This window comes from Physeter macrocephalus, chromosome 9, assembly GCF_002837175.3.
Source record: "Physeter macrocephalus isolate SW-GA chromosome 9, ASM283717v5, whole genome shotgun sequence".
Taxonomy (NCBI): Eukaryota; Metazoa; Chordata; class Mammalia; order Artiodactyla; family Physeteridae; genus Physeter; species Physeter macrocephalus.
In genome coordinates this window covers 37124840-37146529 of record NC_041222.1, presented here as the reverse complement: position 1 = coordinate 37146529, position 21690 = coordinate 37124840, and the positions used below count along the sequence as shown (strand labels likewise).

Here is a 21690-nt window from a genome sequence, read left to right as displayed (position 1 = left end):
CAAGCTCAAGTAAAAAAGTCTAAGTATTTTTTTCAAAAAAGGTATGGGTTTTGTTTGTTACCTAATTATTTTAATTATTTTGTACAACACTCTCCTTTTTACCTTCTCACTATCCCCTAACTCACACTGCTACCAAGACACCACATTATTTAAACAAGGCAGCTATTTATTTTTTCTCTAACACACCTCTTCTGGCTTTAAAAACTCTTTTCTACTACTTTCTAAATGAGGCCACAGAAGTTCTGCGAGATCTTTCCAACTCAGATATGTGAGCCATTTATAAGAATTTGACTAAGAAAAAAATTATGATTGCTACATTATAATCTTACTCCACTAAAGAAACAAAGGGGTGAATAAGTTTTAGGAACAATAAGAAAATACTCCTTCCAGGACAATACTTAGCCCAAAATTCTGCAGAGAAATCATTTCAGTTTCATGGAGTACCCAATCACTTTTTAAAACATCACTTACCCATCCTGTTCAACATTCTGTTAACTAGGCAACTAATTAAAGTAGTAATTGTATAAACAATTTAATTTTAATAAGAAACATTTATGATATACACCATAATTAAACACTACGTACTTATCTTCAAATTCAGAATTCTGCAAAAATAGGTAAGTCAATCTGATTCTGAGAAATTACTATTTCCAGCAAAAAGTAAATTAAATACCTGTTGAGTACAAAGTTGGAAGAAAAGAGCATAAAAAAACTCCATTCATTTCCTTGACAAGCATAACCTAGCATAGCTATTTCCCAGGCCAGTCTTCCTAGTCCAGCACCAGGTACCAGAATATTTACTTTAGAAGGATCCCTGAAATGAAATAAGGCAATTATGTCCAACCCCTCAAAGAAAAGGGGAAAAAAAAATAGACAAAATCCATATTAACAACTAAAAACTTAAGATATTTAGTAAGAATAAGCTCACTCAAGACTCTGACTTCTTAAATTTGAGAAATACTTCTAAATATCAGTGAGAAATAAGGATATAAAGAATTATCAAATGTTCAGTAGTTGTTTTAGGGTTTTATCCCCAAAGTATTATTTTTAAGAAGAAAAAGGAGTCGCCTTATATCCAAGACTTATGAAGACACTCATATTCCTAGTAGCTATCACCTATCTTGGGAAGACAAATTATTCCAAAAGGATCCCTATACATACAAAGAGACTGAACAAAATTATTTTAGCATATGAGACAGTAAAACAAGACATAACTTTATATCTGAATTCTATATGTAATACAATGGTTTATGTAACCAAATTAAGTACAAGCAGATTTTAATGTGTCAGGTCTCTCCTTAAAATCTTATATATTTCGATTGGCAAAAGAATTTGGAGCTGGGATATTCTCACGGGGAAAATGGGGAATTGCCTTCTAATTGAGCATATATGATGGCAAACATATCACACCAAACCAGAGGTTCACAATCAAACTGTTCTCCATTTATTAGCATCATTCTACCATCACAAATTTCCTTTGCTGTAACATCTGTCATTCTATTTTCAGACCACTGAAAAGCCTTAGCAAAGCAAAGACTTTTCTCAGTACTTCTGGCAAATCAACATAAGCCTAAGGAAACTAAAATGTGTTCTGTGAAAAACCAGAGAAAAATGTGTATAATCAGCTGTCATTGTGTCAATTAAAAAGGAATTTCATTATTGTCTGTATTCCCCAAATTTAGCTCATAAGTCAAATCCAATTTCCAAGTCTACTCCCATGAACAATTCTTTTTTATCTTTAAACTGTATGGGCTTTAAGTTTGATGTGCTCCAAATGGCAACAGGACTTTTTACTAGTAGCCCGTATGATAACCCTTAGCATTTCCCTCTTTGAAATGAAAAGAAACAAATAGAACTATGGGGCTTCTGAAAATTCAGTCTACAACTACAGTAACAAGGGAATTTGTCCAGGGTCCTTCGATCTTAAATATCTATATATGGAACATGTATTTGTATAAAAATCTCAACAAAGTCTAGTCTGTTTTACTGCTGAATTTTATATATACAACAAGGCATAAACTGAAATTTGTTCAAAATGATTTCTGACAAATAGGCTTATGATTAGTAAGATATTCTTTAATACCTGACATGGACAAACTAATGCCAAGGTGCCTTATAATAGTTTTCACTAAAATAAAATAGAATGTTTCCTTTTCATTCCAGATTATATGCAGTATGTTTGTATGTGCGAACACTCATTTTTAATAAAGAGAATGGGTACATCCTCTCATTCTGTTCAGGCCTACCTATATCAGTTATCTAACATGAACATATATATTTTTAATACTAGAATCTGAAAAACTCCTAGCTGTAGGACTCTATGCTAGCCCTTGTATAAAGGACCAGCCACTGTCATTTTCTACTCCCCACCAGACCCACCAAAACACTTACTCTCCAGAACTACTACCTCTTTTCTTTTCCCAGTGTTCCCATTTGCCCAGTCAAAAACATGTGTTTTTTTTACAAGTGGCTGTTTTCAGCTTAGATTTTTTTAAAAAAATCAAGGTAATGCAACAGAAAGTAAAGGGATCTGGAAGTAAATTCATAGGGTATTTAAATCTTTATAAAAACAATCATTAATAATCAATTTCTGAACGGCTCATAATCCGAGTAAAAGATTACCATGCAGAAATTAGAAATCATGTCAAACTTAAGGGAAAGTTGTGTTAATAACTGTACTAATATTTATTTTGTTCACTTAAAGAAAGTTAACTTTATGATAGCTATTACCAAATACTTCCAAACTGATCAGGCCTATAGAACTCTTTATCCCTACCTTGTGGCAGAAAGTTTTTATATAAAACCGCTATTAAAAGGCTGTCATAAAGCCACGGAATACAGAATACATCAAGCCTTACCTTAAGAGTTAGTAGAGATTACTATAGATCTATCAATTATTTGTATTACAGAAAAAAAAAGGATTCTAGTGGGAATATTAAAGGAGACACATTAAAACAAATTCTCTAAGAACTGAAAAAATGATCAAGAATCAAGCACTGAATGGGAGAATTTTTCCCCAAACCTTTGTTCTTAGCTAGATTTTTTTTCCCCCCAATTGGGTCTTCATATAAGGGATATTAACAGCATACAAGAAAGTCTCTCTAAACACAATGTGTATAAAACTAAGGCACTCTAAAAGGCATTTTCTAGTATGAGTTCTTATAAAGTCAAGGGCATTTCTACTCTGTGGAGAATAAGAGATATATAAATCTAAGTATAGACCTTAATGGTGAACTGACTTTAAACTTAGAAAACCGGGAATAGAGCCATATGATTAATATGTGCCTCAGTAATCAAATGTTGCCTGCTTGAGATTCTCAGCAAAAAATTGGCAAGCAAACAAGTTTATGTAGTTATTAAGGCCCAACTATGGAGAAGCAGTATATTCACTACAAATGTAACACCTCTGATAATAGTGGGAAAAATTTCAATGGTTTTCCAGACAAGCAAGAATGAAGAAGACAGAGAGCCCCTGTGTGTCTGAAGAGGCCATGGATCATGTTTGCACCAACCTTTGTGCTCCAACTATTTTACCAGCAGGAAATGTTGTTCTTGAAAGAAGTTTCCTTTATTGTACACAGAATGATTTTTGCATAGCAGCTGCAAACCAGCAAATTCCAACACACAAAATTCTTTTTCTCGGTATGTCAGCGGAGTGACACTTAGCTGACCCCTGGTGATAGGAGTATGCACAACTTTCAAGCATCAAAAGTGCTGGGTTCTATTTGAATCACAGCAATTCACATGGTAAAAGCCACAACTCATTTGTGGCTACTAAATACTTAAAATGTGGTTAGTTCTAATTGAGATGTGTTTCAAGTATAAAATAAATACCAGATTTCAAAGACTTAGTATAAAAAAGGAATGTAAAATATCTCATTAATAATCTTGTATACTGATTATATGTTAATATATTTTAGATATACTGGGTTATTAAAGTATATTATTAATTTCACCTGTTTCCATTTACACTTCTTATGTGACTACGAGAAAATTTAAAGTAACACAGGTAGGGCTTCCCTGGTGGCGCGGTGGTTGCGCGTCCGCCTGCCGATGCAGGGGAACCGGGTTCGCGCCCCGGTCTGGGAGGATTCCGCGTGCCGCGGAGCGGCTGGGCCCGTGGGCCATGGCCGCTGGGCCTGCGCGTCTGGAGCCTGTGCTCCGCAACGGGAGAGGCCACAGCAGAGGAAGGCCCGCATACCACAAAAATAATAATAATAATAAAAAAAATAAAGTAACACAGGTAATTTGCATTGTATTTCTGTTGAACAGTGCTGGTCTACACAGAGAAATCATAAAAACACAATCCTGAGCAACAAAACAATTGTGAAATGACACCACAAACCATTATATGATCTTTTAAAACACACAGAACACAATGTGTTGCTTATGTATCTGTATACAGACACGTAGCTAATGTAGGAAGGTAAGATTAGAGTAACCAATTTATATTAGTTGTTATCTCTGGAAAGAGAGAAGAATGCGCTCTGTATGGTTTGCAGGGCAGTTTCAAGTGTATCTGTAATGTTTCTTTTTAAAAAATACAGAAAAAAGAGATCTGAAGCAACTATGGCAAAATGTCAAGGTTTAATAGAGTTGGATGTTGAAACACTTTTTATTCAAACTAGAAAATGGATTAGAAATCAGAATTAGTGTCTAGCCCCTTCAAAAATATGGTCCCAACTTACTTATCTACTCCCAATAAAGAACTCCATATATGAGCAAGACAACTTCTCATCAATTTTAGAAAACACTTTCTCACCTTAATCTTTTGAACTCCTATAGAAACTGAGTTTAAATTATCACCGAATCTATAAAGTCTTTCTTTTCCCAAATATCCCAGGCAAAGCTTTAACTCACTTCTCAGTGCTTTCAGTACTTCATTCATATCTCTGTTATAGTTTATATACCTAGTTCATCACTTCGCTTCTTTCATTCAATACGGGGTCAGCAACTATGACCCACTAGCCAATCACCTGTATTTGCAAATAAGGTTTTATTAGAACACAGCCATGTCCAGTCATTTATGTATTGTCTATGGTTGCATTCCCATGACAAGAGAGCTAAACAGTCAGTCCCCAGAGACCACATTGCCTTCAAAATCTAAAATATTTTCTAGCTGGCCCTTTAAGAAAAAGTTTACCAATCCTGATCTAATGTATCTTGAACTTCTTTCCCAATCACTGCACAGAGCTTTCTTAATCTGGTTTATGACTGAATAAGTAGTCCATTGTAATACTGTATAATAATGTATCAAAATTTGCTAATTAAGGACAACTAGATTGTTTCCAATCTCGTTATCATAACATTAAAACTAATATCCTTGGCATAAATAGTTTCCCTCATGTACCTCTGTGGATAGCATTCCCAAAACTGAACTGCAAGGATCAAAAGATATGCATTTGAATTTTGTTAAAATTACCAAGTTGCCCTCCATAAAATTTTACTAATTTATTCTTCCATCAGCAACATATGTTTCCTCACACCTTCAGTAAGTTATATAACTTTTAAATCTTTGCAATATAATGGATGAAAATGGCATCTTAGTGTGGTTTTTACATTTGCATTTTTGTATGAGATTAAGCATCCTGTATTTCTTTTTCTGTTTACTATTTACACTATTTTTCTACTAGGTTATAGTCTTGAATTGTTTTTCCACTGAGTTATTACTCTAGATTTGTAAGCACTTGAAATCCTGGAATGTAGGTGCTTGAGATCTTGATTTGAAAGAAATCTGAAATACATATCTGTCTTTGGTATAAGAGGACTTTCTGGATAGAAAAAAGAGACTATTTTCAGTCTCTAAACTACTTTGGCATTATTTGGCAATCTCCATTTGCTCTTTTAAAATGGTTTCTTAAAGCTAAAAATAATCCTTTTAAAATGTATAAATCTTAACAGCTACTATCTCTGATAGATTAAACAATATGATTTTTTTTAAATCCTTTTATAAATTATCTTACATTCTTTATTTCAATCTAAGTGAAAAATCCTTCTTTAAAGCTCAGCATATTTTTTCCTAATGCTCAACTATATAAAAGAAAAAATATATTCAATATAGTCAATAGTATATCATTGTCTTCTTGAAGTGTTAGACATATACTGAAATGCAAAGGCATAATAGATTTACCACCCACAAACAAAATATCACTTCAAATTCTTCTAAAATAGAATGGGTTGGGGCTTCCCTGGTGGCACAGTGGTTGAGAATCTGCCTGCCAACACAGGGGACATGGGTTCGAGCCCTGGTCTGGGAGGATCCCACATGCCGCGGAGCAACTGGGCCCGTGAGCCACAACTACTGAGCCTGCGCATCTGGAGCCTGTGCTCCGCAACAAGAGAGGCCGCAACAGTGAGAGGCCGGCACACAGCAATGAAGAGTGGCCCCCGTTTGCTGCAACTAGAGAAAGCCCACGCACAGAAACGAAGACCCAACACAGACAAAAATAAAAATAAATAAATAAATAAATAAACAATTTAAAAAAATAAAAAAGTAAAAAAATAAAATAAAATAGAATGGGTTAACAAAATTAAGCTCTAAAAAGTACAGTCCAGAAATTTTCAGGATTCTTAAGAGAATATGATTCTACATGGTTGTGATTTCCCATTTCAAATAGGACTCGTACCTAAGAATCTCTCCTTAGCAACTATAAACTGTATAGCACTAAATTCTTGAGCTAATAACTATTGAAGTGTTTGGCATTCAGCACAATTAAAACAGCATTTCCTTAATTTAAAAATAGGCCCCAATATAGATGTTAATCTGTGACTTCAAAGCTGCTTGTACTTGTAAACTCAGACACTTAAAAATTCTAAACAGGAACAAATTGGACAAACTGATAAGACAAATATGCTTTCATAGGAAAAAGTATTTTAATGATCACAAGTACAGTTAATTCATGCATATTTAGGTATATTGTTTTTTGCAGACAGCTCTGTTAGAAAAGGCCTTTATTGAAATTTCAAAAAGAAAAGAACACAATCCAAAGGCTAGCTGACATAAATATAAGTCAAATTCAGCCTGAGTGTAAAAATATAAAATTCTCACGCGCTTGCTGTGGCACAAACAGAATCCTAAAAATTTATCTGAGACCCAAACTTAACCAGGATTTACCTAGAGTCAACCTGGATTCTGCAGGGCTATAATTATGTCCCTTTTCCAGGGCTCGGAGTTTACTTTTTATGACAAAGTTATAACTTTAATATGAATAAAGATTTTGCTGTATTTTATTAGGTTTATTTTTTACGTTTTTTTTTAATAGCTCATCTTATCTATTATAAGGAAACCAATCTAAGTTTCACAAGCAAAACAAATGACATAGGAAGAAACATGTAAATTTTCCATTGGGTACCAGAATGCCAAAAATAAAGTTTGATATTTTGGTGCACTTCATTTAAAGTTCATATATCTCTGTCCACTTTTATAACATTGATTACTTTCAAGGAAGGGAAATGGGTATCTGGGTAGGAAACTTTATATCCTTTGAAACCTTTAAAATTTTGAACCCTGTAAAATGTTTTACCTATTCAAAATTTTTTTTCAATTATTTACTTATTTTAAAGAAACATTAAGAGTTAATGTTAGAAACATTGAGTTAATTCATCCTTTTCTCACCAGTCTACATTGTATCTGTCAACAGTAATAATAATAATAATAACAACAACAATAACAGGACTTCCCTGGTGGTCCTTCCAATGCAAGGGACGCGGGTTTGATCCCTGGTTGGGGAACTAAGATCCCACATGCCGCGAGGCAACTAAGCCCACGCACCGCAACTACTGTGCCCGTGCGCCACAACTAGAGAGCCTACATGCCACAACTACTGAGCCTGTGTGCCACAATGAAAGATCCCACGTGCTGCAACTAAGACCCAATGCAGCCAAAAATACATAAATAAATTTTAAAATAATAATAATAACAAAAACAGATAAATAATAGTAAAATAATACTTGTGCTAGTTCAGTAAGTACCTTTAACAATGACATGTCTTTTTAGTACAGCTAACATTGTTACGCTGACTGGATACCATGGTAATGTACATGATTCAATGATCACTGAGTATGAACGAAATAATGTTTAAAGTGCTAGAAATTATGCTGACTTAAGCATTTGACATTCGGCCTTCCAAAAATACCCAAACTTTTGTATACTCCAACAGTAAAAAGTTTTATCTCACAACCTACTTTTCAGAAACAAAGATATTTTGAATTTTGAGAAATACCTGGATTTTATGTTTACAAAAGCTATCAAACTATATTATCCATTATTTTATAAATAGTATATACATTGAGAGAGTGTACCAACTAGGAACTTTAAGAATATATTTTTGGAAGCAGCAATATTTATAAAAGTTCCTAAAACTGAAAACATATATTTATAAAAAGTATGAAAAATAAGGAAATAATGAGACTAGATTATAATTCTAATAGTTGTAGAATATTTAAGGTAAGACTGTCGATAAAAATTAACAAAAAAACATGTAACATTTATTAAAGTAAACAAAGGTAGGCTTTAAGAATAGAAGAAATTAATAGAACAAAGGAAAAAAACATGATCATTTCATCTGACACAGAAAAGGTATTTGACAAAAGGCAATATTCTTTCATGACAAAAACTCTCAGGACAATAGGAATACAGGGAAAATTCCTCAATATAAAAAAGGGTATTTATGAAAAACCCAGAGCTAACATCATACTCAATGGTGAAAGACTGAAATCTTTCCCTCTAAGACCAGAATACTAGATATGGATGCCCCCTTTCACCACTGCTATGTATTGTTATGTACTTCCAGAGCTATTTAAATGGGAAAGGAAGAGGTAAAAACTATATTCACAGATGAGACGCTCCTATATGTAGAAAAACCCAAAGAATCCAAAAGAAAGCTACTAGAGCCAATAAACAAATTAAGCAAAGTTGCAGAGTACACGATGAACACATAAAAAAGTTAGTTGTTTCTATACATCAGCAATGAACAATCAGAAAAGGTAATTAAGAAAACAATTCCATTTACAATAGCATCTAAAAGAATTTAAAACTTAGGAATAAATCTAAAGAAGGTGTTACATTGAAAACTTGTACACTGAAAACTAAAAAACAAAGTTAAAGATATTAAAGAACACCTAAATAAATGGAAAGACATCCTGTATTCATGGATAGAAAGAGTTAACATTATTAAGATATCAATACACCAAAAACAATCTACCTATTCAACACACTCCCTAACAATATTCCAATAGCCTCTTTCACAGAAATGGAAAAACTGACTATGAAATTCATATGGAATTGCAAGGAGCCCCAAATAGCCAAAACAATCTTGAAAAAGAATAAAGTGTACGAATCACACTTCCTGACTTCAAAACTTGCAAAGCTACAGAAATTTAAATAGTATGGTACTGGCAAAGGGCAGACACATAGACCAATGGAATAGAATAGAGAGTCCAGAAATAAACCGTCACATATGGTAAACTGATTTTCAAGGACAGTGCCAAGACAATTCAATGGGGGGAAAAGACAGTCTTTTTAACAAATGGTGCTGGGAAAACTGGACATTCACATGTAGAAGAATGAAGTCAGACCCTTACCTGATACCATATGCAAAAATTAACTCAAAATGGACCAAAGACCTAAGCTTAAGAACTAAAATTATAAAACTCTTAGAAGAGAATATTGGGGAAAATCTTCATGACACTGGATTTGGCAATGATTTAATGGATATGGTATGAAAAGCACAGGTAACAAAAGAAAAAAATTGATAAATTGGACTTCAAATTATAAAATTTTGTACATCAAAAGACACTATCAAGAAAGTAAAAACAGGGCTTCCCTGGTGGCGCAGTGGTTGAGAGTCCGCCTGCCGATGCAGGGGACACGGGTTCGTGCCCCGGTTCGGGAGGATCGCACATGCCGCGGAGCGGCTGGGCCCGTGAGCCACGGCCGCTGAGCCTGTGCGTCCGGAGCCTGTGCCCCGCAACGGGAGAGGCCACAACAGTGAGAGGCCCGCGTATCGGAGGAAAAAAAAAAAAAAAAGAAAGTAAAAACAGCTTACAGAACAGGAGAAAATATTTGCAAATCATATATCTAACAATGGATTAACACATGCAAAAATAAGAAAAAGAGTCAAATCTTATCATACAATCTAATCTATGAAAATCATCTTCAATCCAGACATAATAAAGTATAAAAATGCATTAACGAAGCCTATGGACAATAAAAATGTAAATTAAAAGCTTGTCAAGTGAGTACTATATATGTCAAGCATTTGAAATCTGAAATCTTAAGTATCTGTAGTTGAATATTTGAAATCTGCCTAGCTTTGAAGCCTAAGAATAAACTTCTTTCTAGAAAAACACATGTCACTAAAAAACTTCTTTCTAAATTGTATCTGCAGAGCACACACAAAAAGGCAGTGAATTATTACCTATTCTACATCTGAATCTTGTGCATTAGATATCTGGACATGCAGAAATAAGCAGTCGTCTTTTTTTCTTTTTTAAGTCTGACAACATGGCTGAAATAATGATAAATTCAATTGTGGGGCGTCCAAAGTTACTCGCTTACTGAGCTATTTCTGGGTCTCACACCCAGAACACTATACACTTGACTGAAAAAATATTTATAGAATTGAACATCAGTAGTGTCATGATTTCATCAACAATGGAATAAAAATTATGAAACCTTTAAGTGATTAAAAAAAATCAAAAGTATACAACGAATCTATTATCCCTTCAACTGTGTGTTCAGAACATAATTACAGCACAGCATGCCAAAAAACTACTGGTCACAAGCAGAAATACACTGGGTGATTTTCATACTTATTCAGCTAAAGACAATCTACATGGCACACAAACATAAAAGAATTCAAACAAGGTGGATCAGCATCCATTACACGTCAAAGGCTCACTAAATAAAACAGATGATTTTAAGTCTTTCAATGGGCTTATCAACAGACTGGCATAATAAAGAATCAGTGAAGTTCAAGTAAAGTCAATAGAAATTATCCAAACTAAAATATAAAACAAGTTAACAGGGAGGGGCAGTGTAGAAAAAGAGCCATCTGAAAACTGAGAGACAATAGCAAACAGTTTAATATATATGTAACTGGCATCCCATAAGAGAAAGAAATAGAGAAAAAGGTAGGAGAAACATGTGAAGAGGTAAGAGCAAAGAATTATTGATTCGGTGATATATATCTACTCAAATCCCCCCAAAGCAAAGCCAACCTCAAGTGGGAGAAACACAAAGAAAACCAGATCTAGTCACACTGCTGACAAAGGTGGGGAATGGGGTGAAGAGAACGGCGAGTAACTGTTTAATGGGTATGGGATTTATCCTGGGTTGATCAAAATGTTTTAGAAGTATACAGAGATGATGGATGCACAATACTGTGAATGTACTTAATGCCACTGAATTGTTTCCTTTAACATGGTTACTTTTGGGGCTTCCCTGGTGGCACAGTGGTTAAGAATCCACCTGCTAATGCAGGGGACACGGGTTTGAGCCCTAGTCCGGGAAGATCCCACAGCCGCGGAGCAACTAAGCCTGTGCGTCACAACTACTGAGCCTGTACTCTAGAGCCCGAGAGCCACAACTACTGAAGGCCCCATGCCACAACTACTGAGCCCGTACACCTAGAACCTGTGCTCTGCAACAAGAGAAGCCACTGCGATGAGAAGCCTGCACACCGCAAGGAAGAGTGGCCCCTGCTCACCGCAACTAGAGAAAGCCTGCTGGCAACAAAGACCCAACGCAGCCAAAAATAAATAAATAAAATAAATAAATTAAAAATAAATAAATAAATAAAACTAAGCCAAGATACAATTTCCCATCTATTAGACTGGCAAAAGTTCAAAAGCTTAATAATACAATATATTTGGCAAGGCTGTGAGTAAACAGGCACGTTCATATATTGCTGGTAGAAGGTAAAACAATACAACCCTTATAGTGATATGTGGCAATAATTGTGGCAGACAGACTCTAAAGTGGTCCCCACCTCCTGGTGTTCACGCCTTTTTATAATCGTCTTCCTTTGAGTGTGCCCCGGACCTATGACTTGCTTCTAACCAACAGATGTCACTCCTGTGATTGTGTTACATTAGAAAAGACTCCACTGAGTCTTCTATAATGTACCAGAGCCTGCTGGCTCTAGAGACTTTCCTTGCTGGCTTGATGAAGTTAAGTAGCTATTTGTGAAAGCCCACAAGACAAGGGACTGTGAGAGGCCTCCAGGAGCTGAGGTAGGCTTCTAGCCCTCAGTCAACTAGAGCCAGGGCCTACAACCACGATGAAACAAATCCTGCCAACAACCTGAGTGAGCTTGGAAGTCAATGCTTCTACAGTCAAGCCTCTAGATGAGAACACAGCCCAGCAGACATCTTGATTACAGCCTTATAGATCCTATACAGAGAACTCACTGAAGCCATGCCCAGACTTCTGACCCACAGAAACTATGAAATAATAAATATGTGTTGTTCTAAGCAGTTAAATTTATGGTATTCTGTTGCACAGCAATCAATATACATTTACCTTTCAGATGCAGCAATCCCACATCTAAGAATTTACACTAAAGATACATCTCCAAAAATACAAAAATATACATGCACAAGGTTATTAACTGTAGCATTATAATTGCAAGATACTGCCAGCTACTTTACTTAAATAACCAAATATAAGAGACTGGTTGAAGTATTCTGAAACTGTTTAAAAAAAAAAAAAAGATTGAGTAAGCTTTCCATGAACTGATACAGAGCTAATCAAGGATTAAGTGGAAAAAGGAAAGTGCAAAATAAAATATATAGTATGTTCCATTTTGTGTATGAAAAAGGGAGCACTTAAAAAGAAAAAAATACTTATCTGCTTACTTCCATAAAAAAAAAGCAGGGGCTTCCCCGGTGGCACAGTGGTTGAGAGTCCGCATGCCAATGCAGGGGACACGGGTTTGAGCCCTGGTCCGGGAAGATCCCACATGTCGCCGAGCAACTAAGCCTTTGTGCCACAACTACTGAGCCTGTGCTCCAGAGCCCACGAGCCACAACTACTGAGCCTGCGTGCCACAACTACTGAAGCCCGCGTGCCTAGAGCCTGTGCTCTGCAACAAGAGGAGCCACCACAGTGAGAACCCCACACACCGCAACCAAGAATAGTTGCTCACAGCAACTAGAGAAAGCCCACGCAAAGCAATGAAGACCCAATGCAGCCAAAAATAAAATAAATTTATAAATAAATATGTTATTAAAAAAAACAGAAAAACACAAGAAATGAGAAATCATGAGAAATCATGAGAAATCAATAATATTGATAACCTACATGGCAGAGTGGGGGTGAGATGGAGTATCGAAAAAAAAAGGGAAGGAATGACATTTTTTCTGAATATCACTTTTTTATATAGTTTTGTTGAGATGATTAGTCCACAAATCAAAAAAATAAAAAATCAACAAGAATGGGGTAGGGGGCAGGGACACACAACCCTAAAACTGAAAGAAAACAGAAACAAATAAATAAGTATACTGAATTTCACATAAAAAATATAACCACAGTAAGATTGCGAAGGCTGAAGGGGAGCTAATTTGAGTAAACTGTGAACAATATTTTTATTAAAAACCCTTAATTTAGGGGGAAAATACTTAATTGCTAGCAAATCCTGAACTTTTTGGGTAGTTTTGTTTTTCCTATGGTATGGAGGTAGCAACTCTGAAACAATTTTGTGTGTATTGTAGGACTGAGTGAATGAGCAAATATACTGATGTTGTCAGAAGCCAGGGTTTTCACTGTGGAAAAAGACAGACAGATTTAAAGAATGGGGGAAGCCAAGGGAGGAACCCAATGGAGTTGGAATAGAATTGAAGATATCAGTATGAACTCATTATTTCTTGTGTTTGGTGTGTGTGTGTGTTCTGTTCACTGAAAGGCCCATAAGCAATGACATCTTAGGAACAGTGAACATGCCTAGTGCCAGATCTTGGTTTCGACCCACCATTCCACATTAAAAGGAACCAGGTCCTTGCAAAAACACTCAATTTCAGGACTGAAGTAGTGAAGATACAAGATGGGACTGAAATATCTTATGTCAGAAAGTAAGGAAGTGCTCAAAAAAATGACTGAGGCATGCCATGCCAAAAGGACATAGGCACCAACTGACTGAACTCCTGCTGGCCAAACCTGAGGAAATTTGAAAAAGAAAATTTTTTTTTAAATGGTAATGGATTATAACCTATTGAATAAAATAGGAGCCATGACTCTTTCCTGTAATAGACAGTTAGAGCAGAATGCTGACTGATAATTGTAGAGTTAGAAAATCACCATTCCACAACCATCATAGCACAGGTTAGTTCACGTAATTCAATGGATGACAATTCTAGGAGGCAGAAGGTTTGAGAAGGAGCAGGATATTAATTGCATGGTGTCAAAGTGTCTGCTCAGAAATTGCTTATTGGTTGCAAGAAGAGAAACAGTGGACTTCCCTGGTGGCTCAGTGGTTGAGAATCACCTGCCAATGCAGGGGACACGAGTTCGAGCCCTGGTCCAGGGAGATCCCACATGCCGAGGAGCAACTAAGCCCACACACCACAACTACTGAGCCTGCGCTCTAGAGCCCGTGAGCCACAACTACTGAAGCCCACGTGCCTAGAGCCCGTGCTCTGCAACGAGAGAAGCCACCACAGTGAGAAGCCCGTGCACCACAACGAAGAGTAGCCCCTGCTCGCTGCAACTAGAGAAAGCCCGCGCTCAGCAACGAAGACCCAACGCGGTGAAATTAATTAATTAATTAATTAATTAATTAATTAATTAATTAATTAATTAATTAATTAATTAATTAATTAATTAATTATTTAAAAAGAAGAGAAACAGTAACTAAACAGTGGGAAAACCAAATAACATCTTGATTAGAATCATCAATGATGGGCTAACAGACTTTGCATGTCTCTGAAGGTGATATCCTGAACAGGATACAACATCAATTATCTATTATTTTGAGAGAGGACATATAATCTAGATCTAATCATGAAGAAACATCAGACAATGTCAAACTGAGGAAGAGTCTATAAAATAACTTACTTGTATTCTTCAAAAATGTTAATGTCATGAAAGTCAAAAAAAGGCCTAGGAACTGTTCCAGATTAAAGACATTAGAATTAAACATAACACAATATCCTGGATTGGATCCTAGACTGTACAGAAAAATAAGTGTCATAAAGGACATTATTAGGATAATTTATGAAACTTAAATATAGACCATTGATTAGAAAGCAGTAATCAAGTTTAAATTTCCTCAATCTGGTAAATGCACTGTATGCTTACGTAAGAGAGTATCATTGTTCTTAAGAAAAAAAACTCAAGTATTAAGCAGTGAAAAAGCATGATATATGGAAACTGATCTCTCAAATAGTTTAAATAATAATCGTGTATATGTACGGCTGTAGACTAACACATAAAGGAGGGAAGGAGGAAGGAAAGGAAGTAGGAAAGGAAATAAAAAAGCAAATGTACAATGCTAAGAATTGGTGAATTTAGGTAAAAAAAAATATATGGGAGCTCTTTGTACAATTCATACAATTTATCTGTAATTTTGAAGTTATTTCAAGATTAAAAGTTTTCAAAAAAGAGAGGGAGAGAAGGGACACACACATATGTACGGAAATTTCTGGATGGATACATCCAAACTTAAAGATGTCAGTCAATGAGGAGGGGAAGAAGATGAGGAAAAGGAGCCTCCCTCTCTACAATGATCCTTTTAAATAATAGACGGAACTCCACCCAGTGGTCCTCTTTAAATATATAACCTGTAAGTCAGGTTCCTAACCTGGGATCCATGGACCAAAGAGATCTACAGACAGAATTCACTGTACCTATAAGGGGGTGGAAAAAAATTACATTTTCATTTCATTAACCTTTAACTGATTATTTTTTTGTTAATTATGAATGTAGACAACAAACAATAGTAGTTTTAGGAGTACCTGTAACTGTATCACCAATAGAAATCATATATATTTTCACTTCACATTAGCTGTTGAGATTCTCAAAATAGCATATACCGTTCAGTTATTTTCAAAGTACATTAACACTTCCTGCAAGACTTTTGTTTAATGTGATACATGATAAAAAGCAGGTTACATAATATTTGCTTTTTAAGTATTTTTATAAGTATATTTCAAAATAACTGGTTTCTTTGTAATCCTATGTATGTTATTTTATTCACTTATAAATGTTATTCTGAAAAAGAAAATTATGAGCTTCAGACTGCTCAAGGTTTTCATGGCATAAAAAAGTTAAGAATCTCTTCTGTGAGCTATAGGTCCCTCACTTGTTTACAAATATGCCATAATGAGGAAAATTAAAATAGTTTGCAGCTTTTTGCTCTGCTATAAAGCAAATTATATAAAAAAAGACGTCGCTGATAATGAACATTCAATCTAATCTTCTCATTATGTAATTTCTAGATAGAGTAATTTCCCATAGTGCTAGAGCAATAATTATTCAAAACACTAACTGCAATCTCACACAGACAAAGTACCCAAGAACAAATATAACAGCATACACCCACACATGAAAAAATACAGGCACACAGCAACTTGTAAAAATGAATCAACACTGTGAAATGTCTCTTAGAGAAACTCAGCGCTTACATGTCTTAAAGAAACTGGTTAAAAAACAAGATACTATTTACCATCTCTCTTTTGGAAAATTTTTTACAATTTCTTTAATGATTGGCTGGTAGCAGGCATCCCTTTCTGCTTTCCCAGTTTCACTCCAGTCTCTCACAAACTGTTTCAATGTGGATTTTAACTTATCCATGTCAAATGTAGATGCTGGCATAATCTTTCCATTCTCCTGTTTAAAAAACAGAAATCAATTAGTTTCTCAGAAAGTAATCAATCTTGACTATGATTAAATAAACATGCTACTAAGGGGCTTTATAGATGGTTTAGAGGGTGAGTCACTAGCCTTTCAACTCGACCGGGGTTCAAGTGCAGCCTGAGATTCTAAATGAAAAGAGTTTGGTGGTCTCACTTCTACCCTCAATACAGTATGGTCCATTAATCATGAAACCACCATATAATTAAGCAGTCTTTACTCAGGAGAGGACCAGAACTGAGCTGCTATGAAGACCAAACATTCTCTCCGTCTAAGAGAGGAAAGACAGTCCCTCCAGGTCATTGATGGGGCAGCATGGAAAGGCTCATACTGGAGTGGCCCAACTGTATCTATCCTGTGGATACAAAAACAGGACTTCAGTTTCTATTACTTCCAGTCCCTTGAGATTTATAAGTGAAAATAATCTTTTAGAGTAAAAGATGAATATCAATAGATGCAAGATTCTGAAGATAATGTTTAGCAAGGGAAATTAATTTCACACAGCTAGGAAAGTTGTTGATAAAAATGTAAGTCACTAACTCCATATGCCACAATAGGCAGAACACTATGTGAAAAGTGTATCAAAATGCCCACAATTATCTTAGTACTTTTAGGGGAAAAAAATCAGTTAACAAATCCAGTTTCTGGCATACTGTTCTATTAAGCCTAATAAAATGACTGAACATACAAGTGAAAACATTCTCTAAGTAGAGCCAATGACTCTTTCATTTCATAAAAATGAAATCCAGGAAGATAAAGATCTCAAAATATAGAAGTCAAACCCTAAATTAAAAACAAATAGAACAAACTTGCACATACATCTTCTCCATATTCTTTATTTTCAAACATATGTATGCAATCATTCACAATGGTGAGTAGTATTTCTTGATTATGATCAACACATTTCCGGATCTTGTCCAAGTGAAGAAGAAACTGCGGAAGTAGTTTCTGCTGATTAGCTGGGAGTGATCGAAATTGTCTTTCTGTTCGGTGCACTCGCTCATGCATACTGGTGCTAAAACATAAAAGGTGTTTTTTAAATTGGCAAAGAATTCTCACCAGAGCCCAATCTTATTTTAAGTTTGTCTTCCTGTACAATTATTTCCTTAAAATGTTGGATACTGTCCAGCCATTTTCAATCTTTTGGTTTCTTAAAGGATATCAATTTATGAGGTTTTGTATATTTTCATCTTATTACAAACTCTCTAAGCAACCAAGCAAAAGACAAATAGTTAAAACACCTGCACCAGTTAGAAGGGAGAAAAAAGGAAACGTAAAGAGGATTAACGCACAACATGTTTATTTTTATGATTTCAATTTCCAAAATTAAAATTTTCAGCAAAACAGCTTTGATTTTAGAAATTTTAGATTTCTCCATCAAGTAGCAGAATGCTGCTCTGAAATTACTTTAGAATATATATAAAATGTGTTTTGAAATTATTAAGAGCCAACCAAGTTGAATTTTTTTTAATATTGTAAAAGATCTTATATACTACAAAAGTAGTAAACAAATGAAAAACTGAAATTCTATAGGTTTTTACATGAAGATATTCATATTTTGTATTCTAAAAGTTTCCAGATAACTCTAAAGGTCACTTTGAGGACTTTAAAAAAAAATAAAACCTAAAAAGAACATCATTTTTAAAAGTTAAATATTATATTCAAAATGAAATGTCATTTTACATCAATCAGATGGGAAAATTTTTTTTTTTTTTTTTTTTTTTGGTATGCGGGCCTGTCACTGTTGTGGCCTCTCCCCTTGCGGAGCACAGGCTCCGGACGCGCTGGCCCATCATTTTACATCAATCAGATGGGAAATTTTTTTTTTTTTTTTTTTTTTTGGTATGCGGGCCTGTCACTGTTGTGGCCTCTCCCATTGCGGAGCACAGGCTCCGGACGCGCAGGCCCATCGGCCACGGCTCACGGGCCCAGCCACTCCGCAGCATGTGGGATCTTCCCGGACCTGGGCACGAACCCGTGTGCCCTGCATCGGCAGGCGGACTCTCAACCACTGCGCCACCAGGGAAGCCCTGGGCAAAATTTTAAAGCCTGACTATATGAAATATTGGTAAAAGTGCGGAAGATTTAGAATATTTATATACTGATTGATGGTGGGTGCATAAATTAGTACAACCACTTCAGAAAATTTAGCATTACCTAGTAAAGCTTAATATGCAGACTCCCTATGACCAAGCAATCATACACCTAGACACATACTCAAGAAACTCTTGCAAATGGGCACATGACACATGAATAAGTCTCATCACGGGACTGTAAGAAATTACAAGAAAAAAATCTGGAAACAACCCAAAAAGTCTATCACCAGTAGACTGAATGAAGAAAATACAGTATAGTTATACACAGAATACAGTTAATAAATACAGCTACACACAATAATATGGATAAAACTCAGAAACAAAATATTTGTTGACAAAAGCAAGTTGCAGAAAAATAATGTACAATTCCATCTTATATAAAAATAAGCAATATATTGTAGGAACTAAACATATGTAGAGAAACTACATATGTAGAGAAAGCAAGGAAATGAAAATGCAGGAAAATGATGTCCTATGAGGGGACAAGGATACGATAATGTTCTTTTTGTAAACTGGGTGGTAGGTGTTCACTAAATCATTCTTTACATTTTACATATACAAATAAACAAATACATAAATGCATATGCTTCTTTTAAATGTTCTTTAGCATTTACTCAATATTAAATGGAAATGAAAAATATTCTTTTTCATTTGGTTGCCTGAGTCTCTCTATTTATCCAAATAATTCTGTCATTTTATCGTATGTCAAATTACTGTATAATTTCTGAACAGTCATATTTAAAGAGGTTCTGAAGAAACTTGACAAAACTGAAGCACAAACCTGGTCACATTTTAGAAGATTGTGTGTGGTGGTATTCTGGGGGTGGTTAGGGATAATGTGATTGAAACCGAGGTTATGCTACCTATTCGCTATGTGACCCTTGGCAAGTTATTTCCTATCCCTGTGGCTCAACTGTCTCATATACCAAAACAAGGAAATACATAACAATGATGATGATGACAGAAGCTATGATTCATTGAGATTTAATAATCTAATAATAATAATTTAATAATAATTTAATAAGGCACTAAACCAAGTCACTTAAAATGAATTATTCTGAAAAATCTCCATAAAACCCCACGAGGTAGACACCATTATACTCCTCTGCCTACTTAATGGATTTCATTGAAAGTGTAACAAAATAAAGCACACAATACACTTAGCCCAGTGCCTAAATCATAGTCAATGCTCAAATATAGGAGGTATACCTAATTTATATAACTAATGTGTACACAGTGAAAATACGAAAAAGGAAGAAAAGTAAAAGTATTCAGGAGGAAAACAGTTCCTAATAATTCCTCTTCTAGAGGCAACCACTTCTAACTTTCTGGCATATTTCTCTGTTTTATTGTTGTTGTTTAAGACAAAGTCATCTAACACCTTTCTAGTCAAAATGCGGTACAGACCACAGCAGATCACTTGGAAGTGGTTAGGAATGGAGAATCTCTGGTGCCATGCAAGACCTACTGAAATGTAATCTGCCTTTTAACAAGATCACCAAATGCTTCACATGCACATTAAAGTTTTAGAAACACTTGTAATTCTTCATCCTTATCGAAAGAATTTTCCCAGGTCAGAAAACAAGTTCTCAAATGACTATATGACAAATGACTATAAGGGCTCCTCATCATCATCCCATCTTAGGCAACCAAAATTTACTTAGCTATTTCCCAAACATTGGGCATCTAGATACGTTCATTTGTCTATACAGTGAAATTTTGTGTTCAAAATCTGTCTACATTTTAGAAAAAAAAAAAAAAATTACCACAAATTCCCAAAAGAATTACCAGATCATAAAAGATAAGTATTTTTAAAGCTCTTGATACAAATTGATTTTCAGAAAGATTTTACCAATTCACATTCCTATCAGTAGAGTATGACACTAAGTAACTACTTAAAGTGGGCAAACAGCAGAGTTGCAACAGTTTACAATTTACTGTCAACAGGTTAAGTAGTCTCACAGTAATCCTTGCCTAGAATTCCTGGGCACTGGATACCCCACCAGCTCCCTCTCACCACGCCTCAAAACCCAGTATTTCCAAACTGAATTTAGCACACGTCCCACCCAGAAAACTTGCACATCTTCCTACATGGCTGACGTGGATGAATGGTACACCACACATCCACTCAAGTCAGAAATTAATGAGTCATCCTAAAATGCCTCTTCTCATAGCACACACAATCAAGAAGCCTGAAATCCTTTTGATTCTACTTCATAAAACTATCTACCTATTCTCCCTCCTCCAATGCTTTACCTCGGGCCCTCACTATGTCTCCCAAAGATAAACTGAGAGGCCTGCTACCTAAACATGCTTTCCCCAACCTAACCTCCTCCCACCTCCAATCAGATAAATTCTTCTAACATGCAAAACTCGGGCTTCCCTGGTGGCGCAGTGGTTGAGAGTCCGCCTGCCGATGCAAGGGACACGGGTTCATGCCCCGGTCCGGGAGGATCCCACATGCCGTGGAGCGGCTGGGCCCGTGAGCCATGGCCGCTGAGCCTGCGCGTCCGGAGCCTGTGCTCCGCAACGGGAGAGGCCACAACAGTGAGAGGCCCGCGTACCGCAAAAAAAAAAAAAAATAGTAAGATGCAAAACTCATCTTTGTCACTATTTAAACTCCATATTTCAGCATATGTAAAAAGCAATCAATAAATGTTCAGTTATGCTCCCTCGGCACCACTTCTAGTTCTCCTTGGAGACTACTTATTTCCGTAAGTGCAGGGGAGTTGAGTAAGTTATGGA

General features: G+C 35.7%; 1 protein-coding gene across 3 annotated transcripts in view; it reads right to left on the bottom strand.

Annotated features, from left to right (window-relative positions):
- CARNMT1 (carnosine N-methyltransferase 1) overlaps positions 1–21690 on the bottom strand; it is a 44540-nt gene that overhangs the window by 17151 nt on the left and 5699 nt on the right. For all 3 annotated transcript variants that reach the window (XM_007109838.4, XM_007109837.4, XM_028493865.2), the window contains exons 2-4: positions 17669–17864; positions 16662–16825; positions 674–814 (exon numbers count right to left, since the gene is read on the bottom strand). In XM_007109838.4, the coding sequence (XP_007109900.1) occupies positions 674–814; positions 16662–16825; positions 17669–17864 (501 nt within the window). The remainder of the gene's footprint in view (positions 1–673; positions 815–16661; positions 16826–17668; positions 17865–21690) is intronic.